The sequence below is a fragment of the Nannobrachium achirus genome (assembly GCF_963921795.1).
Source record: "Nannobrachium achirus genome assembly, chromosome: 3".
NCBI lineage: Eukaryota > Metazoa > Chordata > Actinopteri > Myctophiformes > Myctophidae > Nannobrachium > Nannobrachium achirus.
In genome coordinates, this window is record NC_137812.1 from 32,775,379 (window position 1) to 32,787,911 (window position 12,533).

General features: G+C 42.8%; 1 protein-coding gene across 1 annotated transcript in view; it reads right to left on the reverse strand.

The window, feature by feature from the left end:
* Positions 1-3,575: 3,575 nt before the first annotated feature.
* Positions 3,576-12,533, reverse strand: part of evi5l (ecotropic viral integration site 5 like) — a gene marked incomplete at both ends in the record, with an annotated part of 39,721 nt that continues 30,763 nt past the window's right edge. The window contains 7 exons of the mRNA XM_080721052.1: positions 3,576-3,899; positions 7,923-8,018; positions 8,561-8,656; positions 9,091-9,237; positions 9,844-10,023; positions 11,089-11,229; positions 11,666-11,782. Of these exons, the coding sequence (XP_080577178.1) occupies positions 3,576-3,899; positions 7,923-8,018; positions 8,561-8,656; positions 9,091-9,237; positions 9,844-10,023; positions 11,089-11,229; positions 11,666-11,782 (1,101 nt within the window). The remainder of the gene's footprint in view (positions 3,900-7,922; positions 8,019-8,560; positions 8,657-9,090; positions 9,238-9,843; positions 10,024-11,088; positions 11,230-11,665; positions 11,783-12,533) is intronic.

Genomic DNA, 12,533 nt, shown 5'->3' on the forward strand with positions numbered 1-12,533 from the left:
CCGTGATTGGCTACGGGCGACACACACACAGACAGACAGACATAGGTCTAATTTATAGATAGATGGATGGATGGATGGATGGATGGATGGATGGATGGATGGATGGATAGATAGATAGATAGATAGATAGATAGATAGATTTTCACAAATCAACAATCCCCTGGTTCGCAGAGGCTGGTGGCCTCTGCAAATGTACGGTGTCATTTTGTATCATTCAATCATTGGATACAGGACACTGAAACGTCTTGTTTTTAATCATATGTCATTTATATAGTCTTTTTTTTACTGTCATTTAATATACTTGACAACAACATCAGTAAAATTGCAAGAGAGTGGACAATGTTCTGGAACATGATGGCATGGCTACCAAAATGGCCGTCACATACAGTACAGTACTTCAGAGGAATCCTAAAACACCTGGAATGAACTGGGATGAAAAAAGCCGGTAGGAATTCTCAGTGTTTTGCATTGTATTATCTCATTTCAATCGTTTACTATGAAGAAAGTAAGTGGCCCGTACTGTCAGTACTGTAGTATGTGATTGGGGCGAGGAGAGCAGGGAGGCATTCAATTTTAAGAATCTTTCCGCACAAAAGTGGCATCGATTATTGAAATTCATTTCAAATAACTTGAAACCATGAAATGAGAGTGCTTTCTTGTCAATGAAAAGTTACTCTACATGTAGCGGTGCAGCATTGCACGTAACGTAAGTCTACCTTCTATTATGGCACAGTATGATATTCATCTGATGTAATCCTGTTCGGAGAATGAAACAATAATCATAAATAAAAAAGAAAACAATAAGAATGACAAGCAGTACTGTATTCCAAAGGAATTCACAAACATATCAAAATTGCTGTCACAGTTGCTACAGTTGTATTTAGACAGTGGCTAGTACAGAGCACCATCACTGAACAGCAGTCTACAGCTGTGTTAGTTTAGTGAATTATAGCATCGGGTTTACATCCACATCAGACCGTATGACAGGTGTACGAATTTAAACCATCAGACCTGAACCCAAGGAAATCTATCCAAACACAAACTGAGACAGATAGCGAATGACCTTTTGTACATGTGACCCCAGTCCAAGCTATCATTTATACTAACATTTTACCAACTATCTTAGAAATCAAAGACAATCCCCCAAAATGTTTGGCCAAAACCGACCCAAGCTCCAATCGAATGAAGTGGGTCCCACCCTGAGCGGGCATAAATGTCAACCTGTAAGTTATAGTCTAGACAAAAGCATCAGCTAATTGTCTAAAAATATTATCTGAGTTAACTTTCAATAGTTAATATACTGTAGGTAGATCAAACATTGAACACTTACAATCATTTTTTACCTGCATTGGAATTACATTAATGCCAGTATTTGCAATGATCATTTGTTTTGATGTTACGTGGCACGGAAAGTAGAGATTTTAAGTATTGCATCCGATGGTGAGGGACTTATTTTTTTTCTTCTTATGTCATATGGGGTAAACCAACATCCTCTTTAGCAAGAATATACGTAGCGTGTTTGTTTATTACTTAGAAGTCATCAATATTCCTTCCTTGTTTAACCCTATTGCAAGAAACAAAGGTCAATAAGCATGACGCAATTTCCAGGCCTTTGGCGGACTCATCTCTTCTCACAATGGCCAAGTTATGCTTAGAGCATACATTTATTAATAATTAATAATTATTCTTATTCAAGAACTGTCACAAGACAAGATCACCCTGGATCCCCTTCTGATGTCCACACTTTGCCTCTGCAAAAACTCTCCTTCGTTTAATGGTGTGAGCACATCTGAGTCTGACAGAAGAGTGGTCTTCTTTGTCTAGTGCAAAAAAGCAGCTGCTCTGTACATTTGACACCCTGTTTGATAAATTATACACACTCAGAATAATCCTTCACAAGTAACTCATATTGTCATATAGCTATATATTTATCTTTACTTTACTTTTCCTGTCATATGTTCTGTATAATTCTTGATACATTTACTGTACTCTTGTAGTCAGAATGTGTTATTTGATATGTTTCCCCACACTCTTCTTCACTCATCATAACTCATAGCTTTTCTCTTGATATCCCTATCGCTTTCAATGGCACATACTACACAACACCAAGTATTGATCTGGGATCACATTTGTCTTTAAACTGATACAAAGACCTGGACTGGTGATTCGGGAGGTTTGCCTGTTCACCTCACACTGACAACGTAAAAAGGACAGGAAAACAAAATGGAAGGAGTAAAATTAAAACGATAGCAGCACTATGTCCATCCGTCTCTCAAACACGTCTCGTCACAGCAACCCCGACACAACAGCCGCAGGGCTCTGGTTGGCACAAAGGACGGTGGGATCTCTACCAATAATAGAGAGTTTGGCCTCTGTCAGTATCTCAATAGATAAATGGTTTTTATCTAGATATATAAAAAAATAAGAAACCAAAATACCAAAATAAATTACAACATATAAATAATTTAAAAAAAGATTTGGCAACAATGAGTTTTTCTGGGTCATGGTGGATTCTCTTTTAACAATAATTTGCTTGCCTTTTTAATTCTCAAGGCATACAGTAGACACGGACAATACACATATTAAGTAATGGTAAATTGCTATGAAAGTCATTTATAAATGTCTAGTGACATCTCTATGATACTGATGTGTACAATTCCGTACAGCCCTCCTCTCCGTCTCTCGACTTCTCCCTCAGTCTCTCTGTCCGTCTTTCCCCTGTGTACTGAGAGGACAGTGGATGGGACTCCTTTGTTCTTGAGGGAAGCAGACACGGCTCGCGGTCACCTACATGAATGGAACCGAGACGTGGAGAAAGGGAGGAAATAAAGAAATGGAAATCCACTGTGAACCAAACAGCATCTCTGCTCAAGGTGGGAAATGGAGGAAAGAGAAGGAAATGAGGGGAGACGACGTCTCAAACTTGATCAGTTTGTGACAGTTTACGGACAAATATGTCTATCCGCTCCGCCATCCTCATAATCATTTTTCACCAAAGCCTCTTTGCAGAGGCGAAAGTGCATTAGGGACCACACGGTCCTTTAGCTTCACATCTAAAGGTAATGAGCACCCATATTTGTTCAGTTCAAGCCCCTCTCACTTTGTCTTTGTTTACGCTTGTGTATTTATTGTATGTTTATGGATATATGAATACTGTATGTGTGCATTGCTTCAGTCATTGTCCTGTTACGGTGTGTGTGTGTGGGTGTATGAATGAAGAATAGAGGCGTTGACTTCATGCCTCCTTCAGTGGTTACAGTGGTCAAACAATGTAGAATCTTTTAGAAGGGGGGGGGGGGGGGGGCACAAAGACAGAAAGCTGAGGGACGCAACTGAGGACACAACAAGTATCGCAGTCCAGAAGAGGTCCATTCACGGCAGACATAATGTCTGCATCAAGGAAGGGATGAAAAATCACCGGAGAGGGGGAAGAAGGAGAGGATGAGGAGAACACAGTATACAGTACAGTCCCAGTTTGAAGTAGCGCTTCAGTCCTGTATAACACCAGCGCCTCTGCCTCTCTTTCAGTCCGTACACACACTGAGACCTTAGCGGCGCCCAGCGCGTGTCAGCGTTCAGTTCTCCAGGCCCTCGGTACAGACCATACTGCCGTACAGCCCGGGCGGGTGGTCCTGGTGCGTGCGCACCACTAGCCGTTCCTCCGGCTCGCTGTCCGTGCTGCCCTCGCTGTCCAGGGCGGCCGAGGGGTGGCGAGGGCCGGGCAGGGCCGGGTACAGGGCGCTGGGCGGCAGCGGGCTGGGGAGGAGGTCGTCGTCTGAGCTCAGGTAGTCGCCCTCCGCAGAGGCCGGGCTGGCCAGGCACAGGTCCTGGTAGTTGTTGGTTCCGCCACAGCCGACCCTGGAGCCGGGGCCGACCTTCTGCCCTCGCAGTTCCCGGATCTGAGCGCAAGAAGGGATAATGGAATCATACCTCAATTTAATCACGTTTTTCCTCATCCTTAGACTTCAATTTATTGTCACGTCACAAGTTTGCACCTGAAGGAGGAGTGGGTGGAATTATCTTTGCGCAAGCTTCCTTAGAATTGCAGTTAGAGTTATAAGTAAAGAACAACAATAAGATTAAAGAATATGCATAAAGTATACTCGAGAGAACAATAGCATGAAGCTGTGTGTCATAATTATAATAATAATAATAATAGGATAAAAGAAAGAAAGAAAGAAAGAAAGAAAGAAAGAAAGAAAGACATTCTAGGAGCCCTAGTGACAGCCCCAGTGACAGCCCTAGTGAGCCCTAGTGAGGCCCTCCCTCCATGATGGAATAAGACAATCAGGTGATGAGAAAATATCTCTTGGAAACTGTGGGAACCCAGTGATCTAGCTCTGCCCTCAGGTGACAGTATGAGTATGTAGGACAGCAAGTGCTTTACAACTCAACCAGAGCACACGTGGTCTCTCACCAACCAAACCAGATAGTTTCTGTCCAATGAAAACGTATGTGTGTGGTGAACATGCGGTATATGTACATTTTTGTGTTTATAAAGTTTTCATATGAGTGTACACACAGCCACCAGTCTGTGCACCTGTGCGTATGTAGGATTTTTTTTTCCTGAGTGGTGTGGTAGGTTTGTATGCTCCTCACTCACTCAAATAATGTACGTACATAAATGCATTGGGGTCGGCTACCCACAGAGTATGTTGGGTGGGGGTGGAGTGACAAGGGGGGATCTTCTGTGGTAAACCAATGGAACTGTTATGACAATGCTGTTGTCTTCCTCCTTTCTCTCTCTCTCTCTCTCTCTCTCTCTCTCTCTCTGTATTTATACCACAGAAATGTTCTTTAGACAACAACCTTACTGTGCAACCTTAGACCCAAATCCTCAGTGTTGATTGAGTGTAAAAATGGACCCACAGGATTTTTTTGAAAACTCATAAATTAGGAGTAATTCTATATTTTGTTTCAGTGCCTGGCTAAGTCATGCTAAATCACAAAGACGTTTCATTATATGTCAACACTGACAATATGTGTCATCCAGAACTTACACAAGGCCTACTGCAGTGATTTGATCTCTGTTGCAGTCACGCAAGTTTCAATACCCTTTATGTAAAAAACAAAGATAATTCTCGCTATGATTATGAACGGTACTAGTGGGGAAGGTCATGGCAAAATGTGCGGGGAAGCCTCATATTACCTTGACACGCACAACGCCTAGTCACGCACTGCTGCTCACTGAATGAGTGAGTATTACGAGTCGCACGCATCAGGGGCGTTCAGCGTGTGAAACAACTTTCACACTCTGTTGAATCACCCTGGTGATTAGAGTACAAGTTCACAGCAGGTTTGTGAGAGTTGAGAATGGTGTGATCATAGTTGGAGCTGCAAGAAATGTAGGTCCCTCTTGTCTTTACAAGAAAGACAATTGGGCAAATGAATCTGATGTGATATGCAGCTTCTGAAGCATCACGTGAAACTTAAGGTTCTGTTGTTGTGGTTTGTGTCTGGGTATTTTTACTTTCACTACATTCTGTTCCAGACCTTGTGTTAAAATAAATACAGTAAAATGTCATGTCAGTACCATGTTTTGTTATTGTATATTATTCTCCATTGAAAGTAATTACCATCATAATTGATTGATAATTGATGACTAATCAGCCATATTGATTCAGCCCAGTTAATCACAGACACTAGAAAAACTGCTGTAGTGTCAGGGACACAGCAGATTGATTTGATTGCTATTTCCCAACTACTTGTAAACTGGGAATAAACTTGTAAGACGCCTCAGGGCGAGGTCGCGCCAATTAAGCCATCTGGCCAGTGATGTATATCGGACCAGTTACCCATATATGGAGACCCCTGGTACCCATACCTGTATATGGAGATCCATGTATGAAGATATGCTGTGAGATGTATGAAGATATGCTGTGAGAGACCAAACATGCTTACTCAGTTCATTATGTGAAAGTCCTATGATGTCTATGACATCTGACATCATACCCATTACCCTGTTATGCCCATACATGGAGATCCCTGTCTGTAAAACCAGCCACACAGATATGGGCTGTCTTGGCCATCTGTCTGTCTTATATATATCTGCCATATACAGACCTGCCAACCCTGGCAAATTTTTTTGAGTACTCATGCGCGGGCACGAAGTGCCCGCGCGGCGCCCGCAGCGCCCGCGGTGCAATTTTTGTTGTTTTCCCGCACAAAACAGCGTATATTTTGGGGGGTTCCATGCACCTTTTTGGGTGGGACCTTTACAGTTATGTTAACAAAATTTCACACCAGAAATGTAGCACATTGCATGTCTTGACTTACACTAATAGGAGGAGGCAAGATGTTAGAACAACCTCTTAAATAAAAATGCCATTTGGTCTGGAGGCTAGTATTACCAGGCAATACAGTAATGTTGCTTTGGCAATATTGTTGACAAATCTTTAATAAAATATACTAACTGCACTTGCTCAGAGTTAGTTAACAATAGACTCGCAAAACAGTCACCAGTGACTTCAGGAATGAACATACATCAATATAATCCTGTTATTCAAATTGCAAAATAGCTTTTCATTGTAGGCTATTTACATAAACCTGTGTCTTTGTTAATTGAGCAGCCTAAATAAAACCATATGTCTGTGCATGATTTGCATGAAGTTGAAGGTATTCAACTCATGTAGGTTTCTATTCCATCCATGATATATAGGCCTACATTGTGTATAGATCACATACAGCCTAGTCTGTATATTCATTCATATAGGCTGCAGGCTACTCATTGTTGATAGACCATTAATGTCTTCATATATTAAAAGGTGATAAATAATTTGTTCACTGTTAATGTGTTTGACAATACACATGGGCCTAATTCATTCATTCATACTCATTTAGAGATAAAGTGGAACAGGCAGCCCAGTATGTTATCCAATCATGGCCAATGTATATCAGTTCATTGTACTAAGCCCTGGGTCACACGTTTTGACTGGTTGCTCGCTGCAACACCGTCGTATGACGAATTACAACACTTCATACACAACACCACAGCTCCAGGCGGACCGCAGCCGCTCGTTGTTTTGTTTCACCAGCGTCGCAAGATAGGTTTAGGTTAGGCATAGTACGAGATTTCACCAATTCTCACCCTCGTGGCTGCTATGACATGTGAATTCACCTCAGAGGAGGGTTTTAAAAGTTTATTATTAGCCTACCTGTTAAGACTCGTTGGCAGCACACCACGGCCATTCTCCGTAGTATCTTCTTTATAAATTAATCTGATTAATATCGCCGCTATGTGAAATCCGAGCGATAACGCGTCGCTGTGAGATGTGTGCATGCTGAAACTAAACCAAAACCTTCTTCTTATAACTCTATGACCAAAACAAAACAAACTCCGTCCGCGTTAAATTCTTCTTCTACCGACAAAACGAGCATCGCTTCCGTTCTAGTGCTCCGCAGCGCCATGCACCCCTCACACACCTGGGAGTGGTGCCTGGGAGAACTACACGGCATGGAGCAAAAATGTTGGCCTCACAACACAACGCAGAATGTGTTGTGTTACCATGGTTCCCCCGAACCAAAAATGCGTAGCCGTTAGAGGAGTTTGCGTACCTGCGTACAGAGCCTTAAAATGCGTGCTTAGTACGCAAAATGCGTACGGGTTGGCAGGTCTGCATATATGTTAGTGTGATATGATGTGGTCTCCATATATGGGCATTCCCATATTAAGTCCTGTTAGATATGGGCTTAATATTGATGACATCAGGGAACTCCATATATGGGCATAAAGGGATTCTGTTAGTGTGACATCACAGTGACATCAGATCATGATGTCAGAGCGACAAACCCATAGACCGTAAAAAAGTGTACACATCTACACGGACAAGCTGTGCCGTTTCTCATAGTAAACTGCGACCTTCGGTCACAACTAAAGGTCAGTAATGAAGTGAGTGCCCTTGTGTGAGTGTGTCATGTCATACCTCATTCTTCAGTTCAGAGATCTGGTCTCGGAGCTGGGTGATATACTGTCTGGAATCTGAGTGGTTCAGCTGCCCCTTGATTAACCCTTCTTCCTTCTGCATGATACACAACACACACAAACGCACACAAAAATTATGCACGAAACATCGCACTCCAATTAATACAGTATTTTAGCATGCAACATTTTCCTTTGCATGCAACACAGAAAGGCCCTTTTGCCAACCACACCTAGGGTATGGGCACTGATGACGTGGAGGAGAGAACACGCCCCCAGCACCCAGCGTCCGCTGGCGGGAATTCAACCCAGGACATTCTAGCTGTGAGGCGGCAGCACTACTGACTGCGCCACCATGCCCTCATCTATGGGATGGTGTGCAGATGTTTTTCCTTTGATATGAACTGCATTCCTAAACATACGTTCCCGCCAACAAACACACATCAGCAAACAAATGTATGGATGTGCGATTGTGCGCATGCACACACGCGCGCACGCACGCACGCACGCACACACACACACACACACACACACACACACACACACACACACACACACACACACACACACACACACACACACACACACACACACACACACACACACACACACACACACACACACACACACACACTCACACACCTGTATTTCTAAGTCGGCCATCTTCTGTCTCAGTTCAGCCATCGCAGCCATACTGTCAGCCTCTCTTAATCGTACCGCCATGACTTCCTCTTTGCTCTGCATGTATGAGGAGAAAGGTGGAGCACAAGAAACAAAGAGAGACAGACAGCAAGATATAAGTTAAAAATTATATTTTGTAGAGGCCCTGGGGACAGTACGTTAACTATTGAAAAACAGCAGATATACAAGCTCACGGCGTGGCACTCGGTGCCGCGCTGCGAGCTTGTAGATCTGCTATTTTTTTCAAATATGACCCCCAAAATGATATGTATTTGGCCATGGACCCCCATCTCAAAATATTTTGAGAGTGTGTGTGTGTGTGTGTGCGCTAAACAACACCTGCAGAACACACTGTACTGCTGCCATACACAACATAATATAGCTTGTATATCTGATATTTTTCAATAGCTAAAGTATAAAATAATTAGGGCCCCCTAATAACTCAGTCCCACTTTCCTCCCCCCTTGTGACGCCCCTGTCTCCATCCAAACCTTGCAGTCAGACTCTGCTTGTTTCCTCTTCATCTCGCTTAGCTGGGTCTGTAGGCCTTTGTTCTGATTGGACACCATCTGGATGCGGTCCTGGAGGGCAGAGCGCTCCTGCTCGTGGCGACCAATCAGCTTGCTGTGGATCTGGTTCTAGAATGCCAGAAGAGTGGGAGCGTATAGATGGAGCGTGGGAGAGAGGAAGACAGTGTAGAAAGAGAGGAAAGTCACAGAAATCAGAGAGTGAAAGAGATGATTGAGGCCATAATGTAATGTATGCATGTTTATACTGTATAATGCATGTTTATATAACACATGTGTCAGTGATTTACATTCCTGATTAGAACATAAAGATCTGCAAATTCATGTTCACTTCAGCTCTAATCTACAAAGTATGTACTTTTTTCAAATACAGCACTCATTTTACTGGACATTGGGATGTACATGTCTTTTTGTTTTGTGATTTCCTATTCAACTATCGTCATACCTACATGTTGCCAAGAGATTAGCAGTAGATTCTTAGATAATCACTCAATTCCTATCTCTCAGATAGATTCTCCGATTCACTAATCAGATTAGTTTACTCATAAAACTTGTATCTCATCAATTACAATTATATTACCTTTACCTACAAGCTCACAACGCGTCGCTTCGCACTGCATTGTGAGCTTGTAGATCGGCTATTTTCACTACTTCTTATTTTTAGGACCCACTGTTTGGGAAACAGTGGTCTAAGGCATGATAGTCGTCATCACTAACCTGGCTTTCCAGCTGCAGGACATTCAGTTTGACCTCTCTGAGTTCAGCCTGGGCCTGAGCCTCTCTCAGTCTGATGGTCATCAGTTTGTCCTGCAACTCATTCATAGCATTCTTCTTAGGGGATTCCTTCCAATGGCCCCCACCTCCACCACCGGTGCCCCCACCCCGGGACATGTGGTGCTGGGAAAAAAAACATAGGAAGAATGTAACGTATGTTTATGTATATGTATCTGTGTACAGAATAGAGATACAAAGTATAACAAATAAAGAAACATTTGTAAAAAACGCTACAAGCTTCAACATCTGCAATTCTCTTGAAAAATTGTGAAAGTGTGAGAATTACTGACTTATGTCGCCACATGAGCCACGTTATGGGCCGCCTTATCCAAGTCTTTTGCCATTTTGCTATATTTTGAAAAACATTCTACCACTTTTTCTAGTCAAATGATCAAATACTGGATTCTGATTGGTTTAAAACAGTGGTAAATGAGCCAACTCCAGTGTCTTTCTCAAAGTCCCCGGATGCGTTGTCATGCTAATGAGGCACAATTCCGAGATCAATGCGCCTCACAACGCATCCGGGGACTTTCAGAGTCGGTACACAATGCATCCAGGGACTTTCAGAGTCGAAACACCTTTCCCAAACCAACAATGGTCGCGGGCGTCCTATCTTTACTAGCGAACGTACTATCGTCGCCGATTTATTCCATTGGATCCAATGCAATCCGCAAACTTTAAAGCCCCTTTTCTCTGAACCTATACTTTTCTGGAAGCGACCAGCCTCTGTTTGCGGCCGAAACTGTGCTTCTAACTAGCGTTAGCCTAGCTGTAAGTCATGATGACTAGAAAAAGTGGTAGAATGTTGTGTTTATGGGACTATTTGCTGTGGTGGCGGAAGTTTATGTGTATTCTGAAACAATTAATGATTGTAACTAAAGATCCTTGCAAGTTACAACTGTGTTTTCTTTCATTTATATATAAAAAGTGATAGAAAAGCAATTTACCATTCAAGGTCGTGGGTTGTTGGCAGATTTACCACTGTTTCAGGGTTGTTTCAACCCTGAAACAGTAGTAAATCAGCCAACAACCCCCTCTCATGGTAAATGGCTTACTTTTAGCATGTACTGTAAACTGCATCAACGGTGTGTGTCTGAGTGTGTGTGTGTGTGTGTGTGTGTGCGTGTGTGTGTGTGTGTGTGTGTGTGTGTGTGTGTGTGTGTGTGCGTGTGTGTGTGTGCCTGCTACCTGCCAGCGCTGGTTGAGCTCTGTGATGGAGTCCTGCATCTCCCTGAAGGACTGCAGAGTCTCCAGTTCCCTCAGCTTCAGCTGTTTCACCTCCTCCTGCAGAGCCACCACGTTGTGCTCATCAGGAAGGCAACTGCTCCTCTGGATGTGCGCACGCACACACACACACACACACACACACACACACACACACACACACACACACACACACAGCGCACGCACGCACGCACGAACGCACGCATGCGCACACAAAAATGCATAATTATCAATAAGCAAAAGTCATTATGTATGTGTGCGTGCGTGTGTGTGTGTGTGTGTGTGTGTGTGTGTGCGTGTGTGTGTGTGTGTGTGTGTGTATGTGTGTGTGTGTGTGTGTTCTCTGCCTATGGCAGGGTAAAACATTATTAGAGAGAATAACACACATAACACACAGAGACAGACGCACACACACACACACACACACACACACACACACACACACAGAGACGCTTGCACGAACGCACGCGCACAGGAACAGAAATAGAGCAGACAATAGCAACGGTCTGTTTCTGTGAAGCAGTTTCTAAGTTCCTCTCACCTTCTCCAGGTCCAGCACCTTGTCCTGCATCTCCTTCAATGCTCCCAGCAGCTCAGCCTCCTGCATCCTGGACTGCTCCAGCTGCGTCTGGAGGTCGTTCACGAACTGATCTGTGTACTGATATATATTGCGAAAATATTTTCACAATTCTTGCCTCTAATATTTGACAATTTGGCCAATGTTTTATTTGTCATTTTAGAGGTATTAAAAAGTCCTTAAATCGTCACTGCAATCGTCGTGCTATACACTTAAACTTTGTGTTGGTTTGTTTACTGTTGAGTGAGAAAACAACGTTGCACATTAAGTTACCGTAATCATCTGGGGACCCCCCAAAACTATTTGAAAAGTAATTTAACTATTGAAAAGTAGCAGATATACAAGCTCACTGCCGCGCTGCGAGCTTGTAGATCTGCTATTTTTGAAAAATCGTGAAAATTTGAATTTTGACCCGATTCTATAAGTGTCTTTTGAATCCTTCTAAGATTCTTTGAAAAACCCTATGTTTCTATGTCAGGAATCTGGCTGGCCATCGTCAAAGAAAAGGTCCTTTTCACTTAAATGGAGCTCAGTTAGTCTGTTCTTGAGAGACTACTACTGTATGTGAGTGGTTCTCAAACCTTTTCATGTGAAAGACCCCCAAAATGATATGTATTTGGCCACGGACCCCCATCTCAAAATATTTATTTCCAGGGACCACCCAGAAGCAAAATTTGAGTTACAAACGTTCGCTTTGAAAATACATATATTCAAAGATTTGCACACATTTTCACAACTTTTTCAGAAATAGCAGATCTACAAGCTCGCGCTGTGAGCTTGTATATCTGCTATTTTTCACTGGTTAACGCATTCAATAATTCTAGGCCTAAAA